The 23,449-nt window shown below is 41.5% G+C and overlaps 1 protein-coding gene and 1 pseudogene across 3 annotated transcripts in view; one reads left to right on the forward strand and one right to left on the reverse strand.

Moving 5' to 3' along the window:
- Positions 1 to 2,120: 2,120 nt before the first annotated feature.
- Positions 2,121 to 2,565, reverse strand: LOC116272985 (annotated as a pseudogene).
- The window catches only part of LOC116268660 (sodium/potassium/calcium exchanger 2-like), an 81,057-nt gene continuing 59,961 nt past the window's right edge, over positions 2,354 to 23,449 (forward strand). For all 3 annotated transcript variants that reach the window (XM_031661905.1, XM_031661906.1, XM_031661907.1), the window contains exons 1-3: positions 2,354 to 2,461; positions 5,702 to 5,740; positions 8,339 to 8,447. In XM_031661905.1, coding sequence (XP_031517765.1) covers positions 8,393 to 8,447 — 55 coding nt within the window. In that variant the 5' untranslated portion in view covers positions 2,354 to 2,461; positions 5,702 to 5,740; positions 8,339 to 8,392. The remainder of the gene's footprint in view (positions 2,462 to 5,701; positions 5,741 to 8,338; positions 8,448 to 23,449) is intronic.

Genomic DNA, 23,449 nt, shown 5'->3' on the forward strand with positions numbered 1-23,449 from the left:
ACTGAGTGGCACTGAGGCAACTGCACTACAGTATTGGCCTAATTTTTATGTGTGTGAAGTGGGACTGGGGGCCTGTATGTGGTGAAAGGCTATATACAAAGTTCCATCAAAACTACACTTTATAGTCAGCAAAATCATTTCTGGCTTTCAAGGATCAAAGGAAGAAAGAAGATTTAAGGACGCTGGACTGATTTATAGCGTCAAAATACTATCTAAATGGGCTATGCATTTTATTATATGGGGTGGAAGCATAAATGGACAATTTCAAAACACCTATCAAATAAGTAGCAAAATTCCTGTATAGAAATGGGATTTCTGGCAGGGCACGGTGATTCACTCCTGTAATCCCAGCACTTTGGGAGGCCAAGGCAGGTGAATAACCTGAGATCGGGAGTCCAAGACCAGCCTGGCCAACATAGTGAAACGCTGTCTCTACTAAGAATACAAAAATTAGCTGCACGTGGTGGTGGGCGCCTATAATCCCAGCTACTTAGGAGGCTGAGGCAGGAGAATTGTTTGAACCCGGGAGGCGGAGTTGCAGTGAGCTGAGATCATGCCATTGCACTCCAACCTGGGCAACAAGAGCAAAACCCCATCTCAAAGAAAAAAAAAAAAAAAAGGAATTTCCACCAGGAAGGATAATAGAGATTAAAGACATCTTTCAGTTGCTCAATTTAAGTGCAATCACCATATGACTAATTTGAGTCATTGAGAAGAGGGCCAGTTTAATTGATTAAAGGTTTGAATTACAGAATATTTTCTTGTAAGTAGAGAATGGCCTGACAAAAGTCTTGCTTTCATGAATGGAGAGGGGAGTCTGCGTTGGCACACCAAAACCCTGACCTGAGACCTTCAGGATGCAGTTTATTAATTTTTTTTTTTTTTTTTTTTGGATTTCAACATTTTAATTTCTCTGGAATATAAGTCACTTTTTGCAAGCTAAAAAATAGAATCAAACTAAGGCGATCTAGTCCTGTAGGCATCCAGGCTGATCTTTGGAATCATGAGCAGAATGATGGCATAATACAAGGTGCTAGCAATAGGGTTATAAACTCTAAATGATAACCACTTATCTACGTGTTTCATTAGGAAACAGTCAAAAGTCCAGCCATTAAAGGAATAATCTACAGAACATTTGATTTACTAGGGACAAAATGATCCAAATTGTATGCTGTCCAATCTACTCGTGAACTGGATCAGAATGGGCCAAGGGCTGTTAAACAGAGAAAGTATTTACATTGTGAAAAGTTGCTCCACAGGATAAAAAAATTCCTGGTTGCTGTCAATAAGAAAGCAAGTAAAAAAAACATTACAGATGAACTCACTGATCTTTGATTTTACTAAAGCCTTCCACTGGAACATGAAGGTAGGGATAAGTGTAGAGGATAATATACTCAGATATTTTTTAAATAAATTACTTAGTAATAAGAAATTAGCCATACTACATTCTTCCATTTGCTACAAGAACAAATTGGCAATGAAGACTATTTAAAAGAAATGCTCAGCTCTACAGAGGGTGATGGCAGGCAACACTTTTCCATTACAGAATAACCTCTATTCTTCCATGATACATATTCCTGTGGAAAAACTTGTCAGGAGCTCTTGCCAGGGCCAACGGATGAAAAACAGAGCATGTCCTAATTAGCTACTGCAGGTTCAGTTAACATCTTTGGGAAGGACCTGTAAAATCTGGCCATTATTTTCTTAAACATCTACAAGCTGCAGAATTCCTTAATCCTTAGCTATAGTTTCTGCTAGGTATCTTTTTTTTTTTTTGAGGCGGAGTCTCGCTCTGTCGCCCAGGCTGGAGTGCAGTGGCGCGATCTCGGCTCACTGCAAGCTCCGCCTCCCGGGTTTACGCCATTCTCCTGCCTCAGCCTCCCGAGTAGCTGGGACTACAGGCGCCGCCACCACGCCCGGCTAATTTTTTTTTGTATTTTTAGTAGAGACGGGGTTTCACTGTGTTAGCCAGGATGGTCTCGATCTCCTGACCTCGTGATCCGCCCGTCTCGGCCTCCCAAAGTGCTGGGATTACAGGCTTGAGCCACCGCGCCCGGCCTAGGTATCTTAAAGCTGGGACAGTTCCACTGTGACTCTTCTCCTCAGCTATTATGTGGGTGCTAGTCATCAAAGTCTGGAATGTCATCATAGGAGTAACCACGGCAGCCTTTGGATGCGTAGTAAGTGATGTGCAGGTGGTAAAATCCGGGTAGGAACACCAGAATGCCAAGGATCAGGACTGGAACGGCTGGTCTGCCCCCTCTTTGCTGATGTGGCCTGACAGCTGGAGGGAGCCTATAATAATGAGAAAGGCGCCAATCAAAAACAGCACAGTGGCAAGTGCGATGGCCTTATAAGGGATCTTAGGAGGAGTTTTCTTAAACTGAAGGTCAATGTAGCCATCCTCTGTGCTGGAGAGCCTTGAATATTTCACTTTACTCCTGGGGATTCCAGTAGCCAGGTTGGTTTGGGACAGCATCATAACACGTTGACACAGCAGAGCGCCGCACCAGGCCGCCCGCACACCCAGAGCTCACCCACGGTTGGCAGTGCCCGAGGTCGCATGGCACAGCCCGCTTAAGTGCCCAGTTTATTATTTTAAACAATCCTTGAAGAACTGCTGTGGGTGTGCTATGGATTGGCTTAACATATTTTTTTCTACAGCTATAGGAAATTTATTTCAATGTATTCATTAAATTTGTTTATAGGAATTTGTTAAGCCAATCCATAGCATGCTGACCACCAGGAATTGGGCTTTCATATTAATACAGCCCAAATGAGTGGTATTTTGGTGTGTTTAAAATTAAGGGGGTTAAAAAGCAAAATGCATCATAAGAATGCCAAGATTAATCCTTAAAGTCATGTTAGTCTTCTTTTGAGGAAGTTGTCTTCTGTAACATCCCATGGGTTAGAATAAACTTGCCGTGTATTTAATGGCCCTGAAAATAAATTCACAACACTAGGCCAACCCAAAACCCACTGGCTATACATATTAAAATCATTTCTTTGTCACCTTCACTAGTTACTTCCCGTGTAATTAAACCCCTTTAAAACTGAATTTGTAACATAATCAGCTGCATATTGCCAGGACTGTGAGGCTGCTTCAAGATGCAATTAGAGCAAGGCTAAGTCAGGTGAACCTCGAATTATCAGTAGATGTGGGTGAGCCCCTAGAAATGGGCAATTACCATCATATGTCACGCTTCTTATCTCTTTTGCAACAGGGCTACATAAAAGGAAAGTAGAGGGGTGTTTTAATGGCCTCTGCTGCCATTTGTGTGTATACCTAAATTTACATGTTATACCCTGATGTATATTCATGTCTGCAGATTACACTTGAAAGAAAACGAATGATGTCAACTGCAGACATTAAACAGTGGGACATTTTGTAGAGAATTTCAGGCCTGTCTCTGCGCTCAGTTTTTTCTCTATAGAATCTATGTACTAGGCATTTTCCTTCCACCTTTTATGTTTTATGATCTTCCTTGCTGTGAGAGAAAAAGGAAGTCAATAGAGTAGATATTTTTTTCTTCTTTTCAGACCAAAAGACAGGTTTGGATTTTTTTTCCTTCCTTAAATAATGTATTGAGATATACTTTTTAAAATTCAAACTCTCAGCTGGTGACGTTTCTGCCCTTATAAAGCCCACCTTTTTCTCTCCCCACTTTCATCCTATTCCTTCATGTTCTGTGTTATCACCGTGGTATCAATTCCAGCTCATAATTATTGGTCTCCCATTTAGCCACAAGGTGTAAATTTGCTAACTGACCAGGCATGCTCTGACGGTTAATCTCAATGTATGTCTAAAGGCTGAGCTTGCTGCCCTGGAAGATTTCCCTGGGGGATTGCTCTGCAGACTGTGAGGCCATTTGTTGAGCTGTCGGATGTGGAAGGAAAGAAAAGGAGAGGACCTGCCAGAGAGAAGCAGGATCATACAGTGCCTTTCAGAGGAAAGTGGGGAATCAAAGGCCAGTTTCCTGTCCACTCCAGTTCCACAAGCAGGCTCTTGGGAACTAGGGCATCAGGACATTTCCCTATTAGCGTTTTTAGAGAAGTCACCAAGAGAGGGCCCCCAACCTGAGGGTTAAGGCAAATTTAGTGGTGCCCACAGGCTGTGCTCAGAAATTACCACCAACGCAGAACCCTTCTGTTTATGTCTGAGACTTGCAAGTTCTTCATAAAAATGCTTGGAACCAGAAGGGCAATAAAAACACATTGGTATTGACTCCGGAATCCAAAAAGGTGTCTACAAAAATCAAAATTATTGAACATCTAATTGAATGTCCACAAAATATTTAACATCAACCTCACTAAGTATTAAATTTCACCTTCTTAGAAATCCATTACATATGAAAACAAATTGTAGATTTGATTTTTTCACTTTGCAAGATTTTGAGCATGCTAATCCTAACTTAAATGAATGGCACATAGCAAATAATTTGAAATTCAAAATTATAAGAATCCCTTCTTTTTTTTTTTTTTTACACAAAACTGTATATTTTAGGTGAATTGTATATTATAGATGGGATGTGGGGACATCTTAATATCTTTACAAGACATGTGTGGAAGACCCTAAAACAGAAAGCCTAGAGCACATGAAAGTTTTAAAACAGCTCTGCATCTGGCTACTCTCCTCCGAGTATGTGATTATTCCTGAAGACAGACATCTGCTCAGACCCCATTGGGGAGGACCAGAATGCCAGATGGGGGAAGGGTTCCAGTTTGTTCTTGCTGTCTGCACCTGTAGTTGAGGTGAAGTGACGAAGGTGGTGTCTAAGCATGAGGAACTATTCACCAGGCACCTGTATCTCATTGGAAAGATTCCAGGGTGGTGCCCGGTTCTGGTGAAGAAGGAGAGTTCCTATTGAGTTGAGGAAGTAAAAGCTGTCCAGGTGCGTCATGTGGGTAGAATTACACTGCCCCCTTGTCTGAGTTGCGTTCGCTCCCAGCAGATTACCAGGCCTTTATGTGCCCTTGTGTTCTAATCCACATTTCTCAACTGGACAGAGACTTCTATTTAGAATAGAAAACTTGAGGTGAGGGAGCAGAAGAAAAGATGGGTTATCTGATTTCCATGTGGGATGATCCTAGTCTTTAATTCAGTGGCCTAACTTCTGTGAACTTTATTTTATTCACAATACCTGGAGCAATGAATGCTGACTCCCCCCAAAACATATAAAAGATGACATTTCTTTGCAATTCCATCCACCAGTAACAACCACTAATAACAGTTTGGTATCATTCTTGCAGAATTTTTTTATTTACATGCACTAAAGTATTATTAATTTATTTTCCTTTATGAAATGAAACAATAAATATTTATAAATGTTTAATTTTTTCAGTTATCAGTGGATATTTTCCATGTCAGTACATGTGAATTACATCATTCATTTTAATGATCACATAGTATTCCACTGCATGGCTGGGCCACAGTTGACTTAACTGCTTTGTATAGCTGGACATTCGGGTTGGCCATTAAACTTTGACCTTTCAGGAGAATGAATCATGTACCTAAATAAACTATTATATTTTGGCTAGAAATATACATCCTCAGTCCACTGTTTTGGCTTAACTCATCCCAGGAGCAGAAAGAATGAACTCTTCCCCTATACTGATGCTTGTTATTAAATGTAAATGCCATATGTGACTCTTCATTTATTTATTTCTTTGTCTTTTGTCTTTGCCTTTTTCTCTTATGCAGCCATCTGCAGCCAGAGACAAGGATGAACCGACTCTACCGGTAGGAAGCAGTAGCTTTGTCTGTACCTGCTTGTGTGCCTGTGGAGAGTGTGGGGCGGGGTTGGGAGTAAGAGGGGTTTGTGTGCTCAACACATTACTCTCTCCCTTGGAATACTTAAATAGTCTAACCCCTGGTGTGTACTTCTACTCTGTGCTACAATTAGTGATGACTGAATTCTGGCATTCATGAACACATGTCTTCTGGGACTAGGTTTCAAAATTTGAATTTTCTCTTCCATTTGGTATGAACTTTTGTAGGAGTTGGAAGAGTGAGATATTTCCAAATTGCATTCCAAGGGATGCTGAACTAATATTTGGGAGTAGTGTGGGATCTAATGCTCAATATTTGTTTTCTTTGTGTATCTGCATGCACATACTCTGATTGGAAATTTCTTTTGGTCTCATCAAAAGAAATGCTGCATGAGACCTATATATTTAATATATACATAATACACAAAAGAATGCTTTCAGTACTTCTCTAGATGTAATCTTTTTCAAATGAAGATCTCCACACCAGAGTTCTTCCAGTTTCTCAGAATAAGGACCATAGTAGTTATGACAAATTATTATTGATAAACCATTTCTGAGTTCCTGTTTAATTAACACATCACATTTCAGATTTTGCAGCATAGTAAAGAAACAACCTTCAGAATTCTTGTGTTCAGCCATCAAACAGTGATTACATTTCCATTTTATTCAGATCTCCTAAGCTTGCTCCTAAAATATTTTGAAATTTAATCATCTGAATCCTCTATAACTAATAACAAAATGCATTTTAAAATGTTTAAGACTTTCAAGGCTAAAACAGTAATAAAGATACATATGACCCTGTCCTTCCTCCTGTAATGCTCAGGGCAAAGATGTAACATTGATTAACAGCCCATAGAATGTACCTGATCCAGTACCAGAACACAGGCACAGACTCAATCTCTTCTATTAAGGAGCCATAATCTGGTTCACCATTGAGACACCAGTAATCTCCACTGAGTTCTTTTCCAACCCTATTGAATTGGCAATATGATTTCCAATAGAATGTCATAATAAATCACACTAAAAGAGCCAGATTTCTTCGGGTATCTCATAGTGAGATTTTACTCGTACTTTCTATGGGTTTCATGTTTGTCTCCAACTGTGTGGACCATGATTGTTAACAAGTGTTTTACAAAATAAGATCCTACGGATAATAGTTTGGAAACACTGCCCAAGTTAATCAAGTTAAACAGATTACTGTAGTGTTAGACTTAGTGGTCTAATGTGTAGTTTGAAACCCTAGGTGAGTTGGCTAGGATATAGCACTTTTCAATATATATCAAATATGTATTTGATCATGGAGTCTCTCATAGGACACTTTTGGGGAAGCCCCCTTGTGGGTCTAGAGTATGATGGAATATTTTGGAAAACCCTGTTATGCAGAAGTTCGAAAGACATAGTGGAGAATAGTATTTTATTTTTACCTGCCCCAGAAAATTTACATGTCAAACTTTTACACTGAAAGTTCAATAAGAAATTAACTGCCTTACATTATAATACCTTTCAACTCCTTAAGTCTGTCTGTCTATAAAGCTTGGCTGCCTCGGAGAGTCTTCCCTTGTGATGATCAGCACAAAATCAATCATGGGGAGACAGCAGTTCCTATTTAGGTTAAAAACCCATCAAAATACAGAGGGTTTGGGAGTTTTTAGGTTGTTTGCTTTTGAAGATAGAAGAAAAAGCGTATGTCCGTAACCTTATCTCTAGATACTCATTCTTCCCTCTTACCTACCAGTTCCATTTATTTGGCCAAAGGATCACAACTAGTAGTTTGTCCAAAAGGAGCCCCCCTCAAAGTCAGGAGAGTTCTCATGGTTTCATGATAAGAGCTTCTGCTTCTTGAATCTCACTTAACATAGGCCATGCTGCTTTCTGGGTTAGAGCTGTAGTCCCAGGGTAGAGATGAGGTAGCCCAGGAGATGTGCAAGACGAGCCTTTGGGAAGCAAGGAGAAAACATTAGCACCTTCATCGTTTACTGTGGTATTCTTCTTAACTTCTATTTTTGAAAGTGTTTTTATATGTTCGTATTTTAGTATATGTGTCTATGTAGATATGGGCATAGATGCCTATTTATATACATTTAAACATTTTACTGATAGGATGCACACTTCAAAAATGTTAGAGACCACCCACTGGATTAGAGAACAGTCTTTGAGAAAAGCAGACCTGGGATACATTCCTCCAGCCTCCACCTCTTGTTGGTGTGACTTGGACACCTCATTTCACTTCTCTGAGATGAAATGTCCTCGTCTATCTAACAAGAAGAATAATAGCACCTAGTTCTTAGGGTTCATTTTGCAAATAAGATAAATGAAGGGATGTGAAGCATATAACACATTGGCATTTACAAAGCTCTTTTTAAAAAGGGAAGCAACGCATTCACTTAGTAGGAAAGAATGTGAGAGACATTCCCTCAGGGGCTTTGAAATGTACTTTGAAAATGGTTGGCTCAATAGTGTGTGATCATGCGACAGAAATGAGTGGCCACCAGACTAAGTGAGGATCTTGTCTATAATGCACTTGCCTTTCATTTCTGAGACTAACCACCTCTTTGGTTTCTCTGCTCAGGCTAAGCCGCGTCTCCAGCGAGGTGGAAGCTCTGCCTCCCTCCACAACAGTCTCATGAGGAATAGCATCTTCCAGCTCATGATACACACCCTTGACCCACTCGCCGAAGGTAAACATCAAGCTTTGGTTTGGGAATTTGTTCAGGGGAAAAAGGATGTCAAAAGGCTTCTCTGTATAAAACATGTTTGTGCTGTCGTCATGCACGCCTGCTAGCCTCCTCTTGTTTAGCATCTGCCAGAAGCAGCCCTGGCCCTTTGATGTGCTTTATCTGCAGCAGCTCAGTTCACAATCAGTGGTTTTTGTACCAGGAGTAGGATGTGAGGTGTGCGTGCTGGTTCTATCTTTTGATGCCTCAAGCATAAATACAGTTTATTATGAAGCAGAGAGGACAAAAAGGTTTCCCTCCCTTCCAGCTAAAGTAACAGTTCTCTTTTGTCATCATTTCTAAGTTTCAAAACAAAATTGTGTGTGAAGATAAATTGTGCACCTTAAAAAAGAGAGAAAAAGAACTCCATGATTTAGGAGGTCCATGAGTGGTTTGGGGAATGATATTCATGGCAGAACACTGAGACTGTACTGATTCTTTGGCAATTGGAGGGTGGGAGGTGAGTATCTATGCATCTAAAAAGCCCTCTCTTCTAGAACTGCTTGGGAGCTGTCATTGGAGACCCAAAAAGCCTGGCTCACCTCCCAATGTAATCACATGAACCATCACAAACAACCCATTATTGTGCACTTCCAGTGTTACTCAGTCACAATGAGGGCAAATACATTGTGTTTCTTCAATTGTGTAAATATTCCCCAAAATTATTTTCAAGTTGATAGATATCAGATGTGTCAAATAAATATTAGTTTTGCCACTGGTAAGGGGTTCAAATATAACCAAGTATGTTCTCCCTTCATCCCTGGACTTTATAATTGGGCTCAGTGTTACACAGGAGCTAATAGAGCCTAGCAAATAGATATGTGCCACTGAATGAAGCCAGGCGATCTGATTGTCAAGTCATGTTATATGAATCAGAGATCTTATCCACTATCAGGCTTTGCTAAATAAGTTCAAGAATATAAGCAATCAAGAAGTTCTTATGAGGTAAAGAAAAATCTGCAACCCAAGAATGGCTCCCAAGGACCTATCTTCCTTCATTGGACACGCATCTCACTCAGAATAATAGGTAAGGAACACAGGGTCGCCTCTTCTTGCAGAGCATGAGGCATTTCAATCACAAAACATCTTCCTGTTATACCACAGAGAGTTGTATAGCTGATGTGATATTCTCCAAGGAGCCTTCCTTCACAGGTCCTGGGATCTATTTACTAGAGGTAGTTGTTAGCCAGGGACATCCTAAATATCATTACTCTATCTATGTAGAAGTTCATTTGACAAGGAGATTAGACCTGGTCACCAGCTTTCTTTTCTTTCCCCTGGGATACACCCCCAGAGAAAGGAGTAAAGAGATTGCAGGCCAACTGCTTTAACTCCTTCCTCCCAACTACTAAGCAGTTGTGTGACTTTGGGCAAGTTAGGGTCTCTCTAGTATTTGGTTTCATCATCTATAGTAATATTAAGTTATCTTTGGCACCTTAGAGTTGACAAAGCATTTTCACACCTGTAAACTTATGCTTCACAATAATGCTTCGTAGCTAACATCATTATTCTCCTTTCACAAAATATAGCACAACTAACATGGATCTCAAATGTATCTACGGCTCTCCCTCCTGCAGCACTTTATTCCAAACCATCTCCATTGCTTGCCTGCATTCCTGCAGTAGCTTCCTAGCTGGTCTTTCAGTTCTTCCATTGCCACTGCCTAGACATATGTTTCACTCAGTAATCATCTTAAAAAGTAAATCAGGTTATGTCATTTCTACTTATAACCTTCAGTGACTTCCCAGGGCTCTTATGAAAATTGTGAAATCCTTGCACAACTAGTAGTTTGTGCAAAAGGAGCCCCCCTCAAAGTCAGGAGAGTTCTGATGGTTTCATGATAAGAGATTCTGTTTCTTTGAATCTCACTTAACACAGGCCATGCTGCTTTCTGGATTAGAGCTGTAGTCCCAGGGTAGGGATGAGGTGCTCAGGAGATATGCAAGACAATCCTTTGGGAAACAAGGAGAAAAATATCTGCACCTTCATCATTTACTTTGTCATTCTTCCTAGCTTCTATTTTTGAAAATGTTTTTGTTCATATTTTAGTATGTGTATCTATATATAATAGATAGGAATATAGATATCTATATGAATATAGATGCCTATTTATATACATTTTAAAATTTTGCTGATAGGATGCACAATTCAAACATGTTAGATGGCAGTTGGAGGGTGGGACGTGAGCCAAATCATGGTCTACATCAGGGGTCCCCAACCCCCAGGCCATGGGCTGGTACCAGCAGGAAAAGAGCAGACATTACCACCTGAGCTCCGCCTCCTCTCAAATCAGCATTTGCATTAGATTCTCATAGGAGGCCGAACCCTATTGTGAACTGCGCATGAGAGAGATCTAGGTTGTGTGCTCTTTATTAGAATTTAATGGCTGATGATCCAAGATGGAACAGTTTCATCCCTAAACCATCCTCCTTGACCCGGCCATGGAAAAATTGTCTTCCCCAAAACCCCGTGTCTGGTGCGAAAAAGCTTGGGGACCACTGGTCTATGTGATCTGCTTCTTGCTCCAAACTCAATTTCACTCTGTTTTAGCCACACAAACCTTTCTGTCTTCAGACACACACCCCTTCCCTGCCCCAGAATTTTTCCATAGGCTGTTCTCTCTACTATAATATTTTTCCTTTCCCCCACCCGCTTCTATTTTTCCCTGCTTTACTCCTGCCCATTTTTCAGCACTCTGTGTAAATGACACTTCCTGGCCATTCAGCATAAATTGGGGTTCCCAATCTTCATCTGTCAATGAACACTTTAATTTTCCTTTATTGTTTACATTATGGTTTCTGGATTGTTTGTTTATTGTCTGTTTCTACCAGGATACAGGAAGTTTCTTGAGACCAGGGACTCTATTTTATTCACTAGTTATCCACAAAGCCTAGAAGAATACCTGGTACACACTAGCGGTGTAGGCTCAGAAAGATTAAGCAACTTGTCCAAAGTCATGATATTGACCTGATATTGACTATGTGAGAGAAGAAAGGAACAATTTTATCTACTCCAACTCAATTATGATCAAGGGCCTGAGTATGTTTATTTTGGGCAAGGCAGTATTATGTGGCAATTAAAAGGACAGACTCCAGAACTAGACTCTGGGTCCAGATCCCAGTTCTGCATTTACTGGCTATGTGACCTCGAACAAGTCACCTAACCTTTCCGTATCTCAGTTTCTTCATCTGTAAAATCAGGAAAATACATAATGATGTCTGCATCACAGGGTTATTGTAAAGATTAAAAAGTGAATATACACAAAGCATTAAATACACAACCTAGCACATCTTAATTGCCATATGCAGGGTTGGAATTATTCTATTTCATTAATTTGAAAAGTAACACAATATATGATCTTTAAAAATTCAAAATATTCCAAAGTTTAAGGTGAAAAAAAAAGGTCTTCTTCCTTCATCAACCCTCTAATTTTGTCCAGTTCCCCAGTTCTCCACAGAGGAAACCACAGTTTCCAGTTTCATGAAGCTCCTTCTAGAGATGTTTAATCATATACAACTGTGTGTGTATGTGTGTGTGTGCACTCCTGTGAATGCAGGCATGTCCTTGCCCACAGGTCTCAATCATCTAAATGTTCCTGGTTTTTGTGTGAAAGAATTCAGTTTCTGGTAGGGCTTGTTTTCATTTTTTCTCTTTGGAGAAGAGGTTATGTTTTATTTTTGTGAGATAAGGGAAAGTGAATCTAGGTTATCTCAGAGTTGGGCCATCAGTGATTTTCCAAAACACCTGGCCCTTGTGAGCTGTGCTACAATTAAACTGTGTGTTCCTGCTGTAGCAAGATGTGCCTTCTGAATCCGGGCACCTGCTTTCAAGGTGAAACCTCTCCCTGAAAGATGTGGGAGGCTCCAGCGGTGTGAATCTGAGAGATGCTGAGAGCCATAATCAGCTCTGGACTTGAGTGATTAGAAAATATGGAAAGCACTTCAATGCTTTAAAATTGCTCCATAGCAGGCGGCCAAGAAAACAGATTGCTCTGGTATTTTTCCCCCAAAATTCACAATCATTTTCCATTCCGAGAACAGCCAAAAAATTAACCCACAGCTCTCAGAAATAGTCATCTCTCTTTTAGTTTGCATCTAATCACTTGAATTCACATGTCCTTGTGCCAAACTGCCACCTTTTAACAACATAGAGCATGCTAGTTACATCACCAAGTTGATGGCATAAATGCAGCAGTCCGTAGCTTCCTTGTAGCCCTAAAGAACAGTTCGTTCATGTCACTGATGTTCACCTGGCTGGGTAGTGCATTGGCACTACTGGCATCTGGTGTATGTTCAAAAGGGAAGTATTCAAATTCATTTGAAAACGGCATCTAGGACAGATGGCCTACGGAAACACGTTCCCCTTTGTCTCATCTGTGCCACTCAGGTGTCATTGTCTTCCAAAATCCAGTGATTGAGCCCTTACCGAAAGCCTTCATTGGTGGTTGGTTCAGTCTGAGTCTGAGTCACAAGGCTCCAGGAGTGTTTGTGTTTCATTAGCTGTTGATGTGCAACAAAGCACCCCAAGACTTAGTGGCTTATAACTGCCACCATCTTATTACTCATAATTTTGTGGATTGGGAATTTGATCAGGGATCACCTGGTTGAGTATTCTGTTCCATGTGGCATCATCGGAGGTCATCTGGTGGTATTTAGCTGGTGGATGGGTAGGTTAGAAGGTCTGAAAGGGCCTCACTCAAGCTGAACACCTACGAAGGAAGGCACAGTGGAAAGCTGGGCTCAGCGGGGTCCCCTGATTCCCCCTGTGGTCTCAGGACCTTTCCATGTAGATAGACTTGTTTTATATGGTAGTTAAGGGTTCCAAGAGCAAACCTTCCAGGAAGACCAAGCAGAAGCTGCAAGGTTTCGTATGACCTAGCCTGGGAAATCCCAGGATGTCACTTGTACTGCATTCAATCAGTCAGGCGGTCACTAAGGCCAGCCTAGACTCATGGGGGTGAAATTAGACTTCACCTCTCAATGGGAGGAATACCAAAGAACATGGTGAAACCACCTTGGATCTAATTCAGTCTGTTTCAGGGACATACGTTGCTTATTGGTTCCACTGTTCATTGTTCATTGGTGTGCTCTGGATAGACCACACTGTGTAGCGGGGACAGAGTTAGCCTGCCTAAGTGAAGGATTAGTTCAAACATAGCTGAGCAATGCCTTTGCAGGGACACAAAACTCTGAACAGGACATTGCTCATGAAAAGACAGAATCTGCTTAAGGCAGATAAATGGTTGGAATAAATATTTTCTTTCCTTTATGAGAAAAACTTGGGGAACTAGGATTATTGGTCTTTGAGATCACAGCATGGCTATCTGAATTGACCTTTCTAATAAATTCAGTGTCCTATATTGATTTTAACATTTTCTCTAAACAAGCCTTTGTATTTGCTCAGGGGTACATCTTCATGAACCTAAAACAAGGATGCTGGATGTTGCACTTTTGCAGTGAGAAGTATCTTCTCCTATCATTTGTCTCATAATGATATCACCAACCAACATTTGCAGAGTACTTACTATAGGCCAGGCACTATGCTGAGTGCTTTATATAAACCATCTCATTTAATCCTTCCATGAGCCCTACTCCATCATTCAGAGGACACTGACATGTAAAGAGGCTATGGCTCTATGCCCCACCAAGGCAAGGTGACAGAGGAAGTAAATGGCAGAGTCAGAATTTGAACCTATATATCTGCCTGACTCACAGTCTGTGTTTGTAGTTCTTCTGCTACTCTGCCTCCTTGTGTAACCCCATGTCCAACCCAGCATTCCTTGTTCTCCTGGTGTAGACACCAGCTTAAATCACAAGAGCTCTGACCTATCCCTGGATCAGGGATGGATTTTTATTACTACTACTACTACTACTACTTACTACCACTACTACCACTTCTACTTAGGAAGACTTGAAGAACTTCATTTGCCAGAGAGAGTTTTTTAAAAGCTCTCTCTTCCTCTGGTTTGGGACAAGGAGAAGAAAATAGAATGCTGGGGATAAAGATGTTCAGGACTGACCTTTTTGGGGAAAGAGGAGCATAGAGAAAAAATGGTGAAATCTTTCCCTCTCCACCTTCATGTCCTCCTGGTCCTGTGCCTTAGTGGTTTCAGTTCAAATACTTGAAAATTGTAAAACTTGTGATCTTGAACTGCTCCTAAAGTTTCTGCAGCCCAGGCTGCCATCTCTAGACAGGAACGGGCAGGTTGTGTCCAGCAGGCATATAGGCATATATCTTCTCCCAAAGACTTCAGAGAAGGGAATACCACAGTCTTTTCTGGTGATCAATCACAGTCACCACAAGGCAAATGACTATTAGAAATTCAGGGATGAAAAGTACCACCTTGACCAAAGAGATAGCAAAGTTGTTAAAAATAGAGGGTCTACTGTATGGTAGTATTTTTACTGAACAGAGTATAGCATTATCACTATCGGCAATAGTAGCTTCCACTTATTGAACATTTGTCTCATGTATCTCATCATCCCCACTTCATGGATAAATACCAAGGCCCAGAGCAGCTTGGTGACCTGCCCAGATGGATGTTATATCTCTACCCACATTCATCTGGTTCCAAAGCCATTCTCTCCATCTGCTGAGTAGCAGGAAACCAAACACAGAAGATCCCGAACACGACTCAAGATGAAAATTGTTTTCTATCGGTTGTTTTTGTTTGTTTTTAGAAACAGGGTCTTGGTATGTTGCTCAGGCTAGACTTGAAGCCCTGGGCTCAAGTGATCCTCCCGCCTCAGCCTCCTGAGTAGGTGGGACTACAGGCACATGCCACTATACCCAACTTGTTTCCTGTCTTTGATAAAGAACTATGAGCACTGAATCAGCAGAAAGGTAGTCTAGTACCGTATTTGATAAGAGTGAGGATTGACTGGCCGGGCGCGGTGGCTCAAGCCTGTAATCCCAGCACTTTGGGAGGCCGAGATGCATGGATCACGAGTCAGAGATCGGTGACCATGTTGGCTAACACGGTGAAACCCCGCTCTCTACTAAAAATGCTGCAAAAATTAGCCGGGCGAGGTGGCGGGATTGTGGTCCCAGCTACTCGAGGCTGGAGGCGGAGAATGGCGTGGAACCGGGAGGTGGAGCCGCAGTGAGCTGGAGATCCCGCCACTGCACTCCAGCCTGGCGACAGATGGTGACTGCCTCACAAAAAAAAAAAAAAAAGGAGTGAGGATTGACTGAAACTGGACCCCCGGTTCTATCTCAGCTCTGTCCTTCACTAGCTGTGTGACTTTGGATGACTGATGGCCTCTGTGTGCCTCAACCACTCTCATTTGTAGAAACAGAGTAATAATACCTACCTCATAGGGTTGTTTTAAACAGTATATGAGCTAATATACACTGGGCATGTTGGCACACACCTGTAATCCCAGCTACTCTGGAGGCTAAGGCAGGAGGATTACTTGAGCCTAGGAGTTCAAGGGCAGCCTGGGCAACATAGCAAGACCCCTGTCTCTAAATTTAAAAAAAAAAAAAAAAAAAGAAACTAAAACAAATGAAGAGTATATGAGCTAATATAGAAAAGCACTATAACAAGGCCTGGCAGAGAATAAGTGCCAGTTAAATGCTAAATGTTATTAAGAAATGACAGAAAAGGACCAGGATAGAATCTGCTTGCTCCAGTGAGTAATAGTGATAATAATAGTGTTTGGTTTTCTACAGTTGAGCACTTACTAGGTACCAGGCACTATGCTTGCAAACATTATCTCACTCAATTCTCTTAGCAAGCCCAACAGAGAATCTGTTATCCCTCATTTTATAGATGAAGAAACTGGAGAGACCCCAAGGAGCCTTTATCTGCCTGAGGCCACAGTCCTAGGATAGTAGAGCCAGCTTTTAATGCAGGTTGTCAGAGCCAGCTGCTGCTTAATACTCTCTGTTCCTCTCCACCTCTCATGAGCAGTTCCTCACAATGTCATGCTTCAGATGAGATCGATGAAATCTACTTTCCCAGGACCACACTATGTAACTCCATAGTAGAGCCCAGTTAGAGCCAAATGTGTTCACCTTCTTCTTCCCATCCCTAGTGTAACCTTTGTCCAGTCTTCAAGTTCTCAATTTTATAGGGAAGATGGAATTTTTCCCCTCTTTTTGAAGGGCTGGGTCTGGTTGACTCAATGTAATCCAGCTTATTTCCCACTGTGGCCCCTAGTCTTTCCCAGAAAAAGGTGCATGCCCCAAACTTGTCCATAGAAGAATCCTGGTTCCCCTGCAAGTCAAATCATGCCTCACCTCTGCTCAAACCATCTCACTAGTCGGAGATCTGACGGATCTTTTGATGCGCCAGATCTTGATTTGATGATTTGATTTTGGAAAAATTGATCTTTGTTGATTTGCGGAATTTGAAAGATGCCGGATTTCTGAGGAATTTTTTTGAGATTGACGCGCCGTTCACATATCACCTGATCAGAGGCCTTACTCAAGCAACCTTTGAAAATATTGAAGCAAAACAATGAAAAGTGAATCTGAGTTCTCCTCACCCTGCTCTGCATTCTCCTTTAACACTTGTCCTCCCATGAACTGCAGCTTATTTGTTGTATGCTGTCTGTCTCGCCTCTTATACCTCCAACAGAACAGTGACCTTGTGGGCAGGCTTGGCTCTCATCTCAGTGCCTGCACAAGTGGGCCCCCAATACATATTTACAAGGAATTGAATGAGTAATGCCTTTTTATAATTTTCTCTGCTAGGGAATATATGTTCTAGCCATGTAGATTTTCTTAATCCATGCCCTGTCAAAGGGCTCTGTTGTGACCAACAAAGTTCTATTTACTTGATGGTTCTCTTGCAGCTATGAACAGTGATCACATCTGGTTTGGCCACCATTGTATAGTACCAGCACAGCAAGGATGTTATTAATGAGGGTGCTCGGTCAATATTTGCTGTATAATGAATATCTCCCTCTAGTCCTGGAGTCACTGCTGCAATGGGAAATGTTTGCTGTCTGCTCCCACACACTCCTGGATGCAGTTCTCCGCCTCCTTTATTCCTCTCTTCCATCCAAATGCTTTCTTTCTCTCTCTCGCTTCCTTTCATTTTCTTTGATATACCGTATAGTTCTCCTTTTCCCTTTATTACATTCCCTGCCTTTTCCAATTTTATATGTCTGGTAGGAATTACCATCTAAACAAGATGCTAAGATGTTTTATTGTTTTAACCATTCATTCCTTTAGAGAAATCAAACACCTGTAAAATAGCATGCACTTTAATTTAGTATTGAGTTTGAGAAGGAAAGTGCAAAACTGAAGGTTCTTATTCATTTTCTGTGGACTCTTGCACACTCTCCTACAATTATAGTACTCTCCTTCCTTGTGTAGATTCAAATTTTGATTTACATTTTTTCACTATAACAAGTTGTATTAATACCACATTTAACAAATTGCACTAGACACCTTTTAAGAAACATAAAAAGCATAAAACATAAAAGTAGAATAATACTACTCTAATGCACCTGTAATTGAACTAAAGCAGGCCGTGACTGGTACTCCAGTTCATGCCTCCATCAGGAACTGGGCCACACAGCAGAGGTGAGCAGCTGCATGAAACATGACCACCTGAGCCCGGGCCCTGTCGATCATAGGAGGTATCTAGTTCTCATAGGAGCACCTAACTCTATGGTGAACTGTGCATATGAGGAATCTAGGTTGTGGCTCTTATGAGAATCTAAATTTTCCTATTAATTCCCGGAAGTAGAACAGTTTCATCCCAAAACCATCCCCACCACTCTCACTCCCACACCCACCGGTGGAAAATTGTCTTCTACAAAACCAGTCCCTGGTGCCAAAAATGTTGGGGATCAAGGAACTAAAGGATTATTTAAACATGAAAGCAATGAAGACCCCACCTCACAAATGCAACAAAACCAGAAAATACTAAGGATTAACCCAAAAGAAATATTTAAGAACTTTATGGCAAAATCATCACAATCATCATTTCTGAAGAACATAAAGACTAAATAAACGCTTAATATATTATAAAGATGTCATGCCTTCCAAATTAAACTCATGTGCAACTCTATCCCAGTCCTAGTGTCTACCACTTTGACAAAGAAGTGCAAAAGATGCCCACCAGAGATCAAGAGGTACTCAACGTACAGCAGCTTTTAATGTTCGGCCGTATATTTAGGAGGAAGGTGGAAGAGGCTGGGATTAGAGGCCACTGGGGTCTCCTCTACTTGCGGGCACACTGCCATAGAGTGTAAGCACCACTGCCCTGGCCAGATTCACTAACCGCTCTTGGTGAGGCACTGCTGGGCAGGAAAGGGCTTCCTAGAGCATTTGAATCACCCGCAATTGAAGGGACGGGTCGATATTCCTGAAGCAGCTTAGAGCACACATTCATGTAAGTGGCCTCCTGGCATAGCAGCCCTGGTGCATGTACAACAGGCAATGGCACTGGACAGAGTGAGCACTGGCTGCAGGCAAGCAAGGCTTTACAGACCTCAGGAAATCCAGATCATTGTGTGAACCCTGAGGAGAGCCTTCAGGAAGTGTTCTGGAGAAAGTGAGTTTGAAAGCAGGTTCTGAGGGAGGTGAGAGCCTGACAGGAGACCTGGACTGGCCTGGCCAGAAACCCCAAACCATGTATTGCTGTCTCAACCAAAATGTGGTTCCTTTGTGAGGCAATGAGCAGACATATGGCTCCCCTGCCCACTGAACTAACGCTCTAGCAGTCTCTCCTGAGGGGTGCTAGGGAAGTGCGAGTGTTCATGCATATGTGTGTGTGTGTGTATGTGAGAGAGAGAGAGAGGAGATTTCAGTGCAGGAAACTAGGGGGCCTCAGAGATGGTGGAGAAGGAAAACAAGAAAGTGGAACTCTGTAGTACCCACCTGTGCCTCACACCCAAAAGTCATAGCCATGTAATTCTCTCAGCAGTGGCTATGGGAAGTCGTATGCATATTTTACCTCTGGGAAACCACAACTCCAAGGTGGCATGACTTGCTTGTAGTCACCTGAGCTCCTAAGTCTGACTTCTGAGCCTGGACACTTCTACCACACAGGAGTCGTGCATTCCCGCTGGCCACATGCTCACACATCTCTTGTTCTGTAAAGGCTTTCCAAGTCTCTTTAACACAGACACTTAATGTTAACTTGAAGCTGACACTAAGATTAACCAACAATTTGCTTGCTGGTTTGCTTTTTGTCTCACCAAATACCAGAGCTTATTTCTTTTAGCTTCTATTTAAAAAAAAAAAAAAAGTTTCAGGAAATGAGCTTTATAAATTTTTGTTTGTCCTAAAGAGTCATTTCATGACTTTTTATCCAAAAAAGTGAGAAGGTAACTCAAAGGCAGTTTTGTAACCTTTCTATCTTAAAATTTAGATCAGTTTATATTACCAAGATGTTTGCATGCAGCCTCCTTGGTAAGTGAATAGGCAATGAGTGAAAATTCACTATGAAGAATAAAATCCAATCTTACTGGCTGTGGTTTACTAAGATGACAGTAGTATTAATCCCTAGATAGAGGAGAGGACAGGCCATTAATGCCTCTCTATAGAGCAAACACAGGACAAGTTAAATAGCTCCTCTCTTTAGGGAATAGTAAAGCCGCTATTCTCATACTTTGAATGTGAAAATGGGTTGAAAACTGAATCTCTTGTGTTATGGGCCACATTATAAATTACTGCTACTTGAGCCGTAAGGGAATGAATGGTCTTATCGAAAGGGCGCTTGGAGTATGAGAAAGTTCTCTTTCTTCCTCCAATGAAAATGTTGATTTTGAAGTAAAGGCCACAAGGTATGTGGGCCAAAAATTGATTTCTTTATTTTTATTTATTTGTTTGTTTTGAGACAGAGTCTCACTCTGTCACCTAGACTGGAATGCAGTGCTATCTGGCTCACTGCCACCTCCACCTCCCAGGTTCAAGCAATTCTCCTGCCTCAGCCTCTTGAGAAGGCCAGGATACAGGCATGCACCACCATGTCTGGCTAATTTTTGTATTTTAGTGGAGATGGGTTTTGCCATGTCAGCCAGGCTGGTCTCAACTCCTGACTCTGGTGATCCATCTGCCTCGCCGCCTCCCAGTGTGCTGGAATTACAGCCGCGGAGCCACTGGGCGCCTCTGCCCAAAAAAAATTGATTTTTATTTTTGGCATTTGAGCACAAACATATCATGAAGAAGGAAAACAAATGAAGTATCCATAAAATTAGAGCTTCATCTTTGTCCTCTGGAACTTATGCTCAAAAAGGAACTCTGTGAAAGGAAGAATTCAGAGTTCCCGTGAGATAAAAGCAGCTGTCACAGATGTGATTACATGGGGCCAAAGTATGGGGGCAGTCAATGAAGGTGAAGAAGCACTTTCATTTACCAAAGACTTCCCCATACAAATGTATATTGTTATATAAACATCATCTGTGAAAGGAGAGCATCCAGAGGTGTTTTCTCCCAAATGGAAGGCATTTACACTAAAGATACCTCTGAGTGTTTAATAAGTAGCAGGACCCACTTCTGGGTGGGATGAGGCTGAATGACTTGTGATTCGGACGTGATGAGATGGCTTTCTGACACTAGGGAACACATTTTCTAGTTGGCTCTTTCCATCTTGGATTTGCACTCATTACAATATTACTCATGTGTACATGCTGATCACATTGTAAACTCAATCTCAACTGGCTGTCAGGATCCATTTCTCCTGACCTCACATTATCAGATCCACCAAATCTTGCCTCTTTACCTCAGCCATTGAAGGAATCTTTTTGATTCACCCACAACAAACTGTCCTTCACAGGTTGTCCCCGAGCTCAAAATGAGGCGTTATACACATGTGTACATACACGCTTGTAAAGAGTCAAGCAGCATTGTTGCTTATACAGTTTACAGGTCTATATCAGACTTGTTTAGTGTGTGTGTGTGCGCGCGCGCATGTGTGTGTGTGTTTTCATATATTCATTCATTCGCGAAACATATTACCATTGCAAGCTGACATGAGTGGTAACCCCACTGGGGATGTTCTCCTTTACAGACCCCCACTGCAGACAAGACTGGGTGAACATTAGCCAGTGCTTGCCCCAGACTAGTTGACTCCCTGAACACCAGTTTAAATGCTGTTGTTGAACCTGACCTTTAGATATGCAGTTACAGTAACCTATGTGGCTACTTCTCTTTGACCTCCCAGATAGCAGCACTTAAGCCCAAAAAACCAATAGTGAATGTAGCTTTGTTTTTTACTCTAAGGCCCTGAGGCCATAACAACCAGTATTGGCAGGAATGAAATTCCATAGTAAATCAATCTCATTTTAGGAAATTATTTATGATGAAAATTCTCCTCTGCCATTTCTGGAAAAAAACCTTTATCCAGTTATTGATTTTTCTTTTTCATGCAGCACATTTCCATAGGTGATGTGGTAGGTCATGCAAGGTTTCCTATCTGGAATAGGTTATGACTATTTTCTTTTTTTTCTTTTTTTTTTTTTTTTTGAGACGGAGTCTCGCCTATCTTCAGGCTGGAGTGCAGGCGGATCTCGGCTCACTGCTCCTCCACTTCCCAGGTTCACGCTTATTCCTGTCTCTAGCCTCCCGAGTAGCTGGGACTACAGGCGCCCGCCACCTCGCCCGGCTAGTTTTTTGTATTTTTTAGTACAGACGGGGTTTCACCGCGTTAGCTAGGATGGTCTCAATCTCCTGACCTTGTGATCCGCCCGTCTCGGCCTCCCAAAGTGCTGGGATTACAGGCTTGAGCCACCGCGCCCGGCCAGGTTATGACTATTTTCTTGAGCTGAGAGATAAACCCCATCTTGTCAATGCTAGTGAGAATTAGACCATGAAGAGCTGATTCTAGGAGCCCAAAGGTGACATCACATAATGTGCCCATTTAGAAAAACCCTGTACCCTGCTTGGGGTGTGCATGGTAACCTCTTCCCATCAGATTCTTGGGAGGAATAGCAGAGTTAGTCATTGAGCAGACACAGTGAGGAGCCAGCCACCTTGGTTTGAACTCCAGTTCTGCCTCTGACTAGCTGTGTGCCCTTGGGCAAGTTATTTAACTTCTCTGTGACTCAGTTTCCTCCTTTGTAAAATAGGAAAGATATTGGTATCTGTCACGGGCTGTTTAGTGTATTCAATGGAATGCTATTTGTAGGGCATGTAGAACAGTGCTTGCCACATCATTAGTTCTCTGTAGGCATTTGCCAAATAAGTTGCTATCAGTTGTTCATTTTTTCTTGCAGCCATCAAAATTTTAGACAGCTTTCAGTGGTTCAGTCATAAGACCTTGAATTATCTTTTCTATATCTTCTTTCCTCAAAAAGAAGCCTATTTATCATGTGCCATATCTTCAGGTCCTGGTATACCTATCTATAAGATATCGTGGGAACCGATTTTCTATTCATCAGCTTCTCATTGAGCAAAAGTTATCCCAAAGCTGTATAATTATAGCATCTGTATTTACAGAGTTCTGTCCTTTGTACAATGAGAAGGAAATCGTATGGCCTGATACTTAACTCATTTCCTTCCAATAGGCCAGATTTTATTTGGGTTCATAGCTGTTGAGCAGACTTGAAAAAAATTCTACCTGGGGTCCATAGGTGTTCAGCAGACTAAAAAAATTATCTTTCCAATATATTGATAAAAATCTACAAAAGCATTTACTCTATAAATTTTTTAATTCTAGGGAAACATTCTTAGGCCATCCTTTGGGAGTCACTTGGGGGTCAGAAGATAATGGCATGCCCTAGCTCCTCCTGCGTAACCAAATCTCTGGTTTACTGGTAGGCATTTGCTATTTAATCTAAGGTGCATAACTGTTTGGGAAAGGCATCTTAATCTTCCACCCTTTCTTTGCATCCTGGATTTTAAACTGACTTATGTAATCCCACTTATACAGTCTAGTATTTAATAGGAGTAATGGTACATGGATTTATACTTACAACAGATGGAATTTAAAGGATTCTATGAACATTCTACTTTAAATTTATTCCTGTAAATTATTCATAATTTGGGGTGATTGTTTCTATTGT

This window comes from Papio anubis, unplaced genomic scaffold (genome assembly GCF_008728515.1).
Source record: "Papio anubis isolate 15944 unplaced genomic scaffold, Panubis1.0 scaffold294, whole genome shotgun sequence".
Lineage (NCBI taxonomy): Eukaryota > Metazoa > Chordata > Mammalia > Primates > Cercopithecidae > Papio > Papio anubis.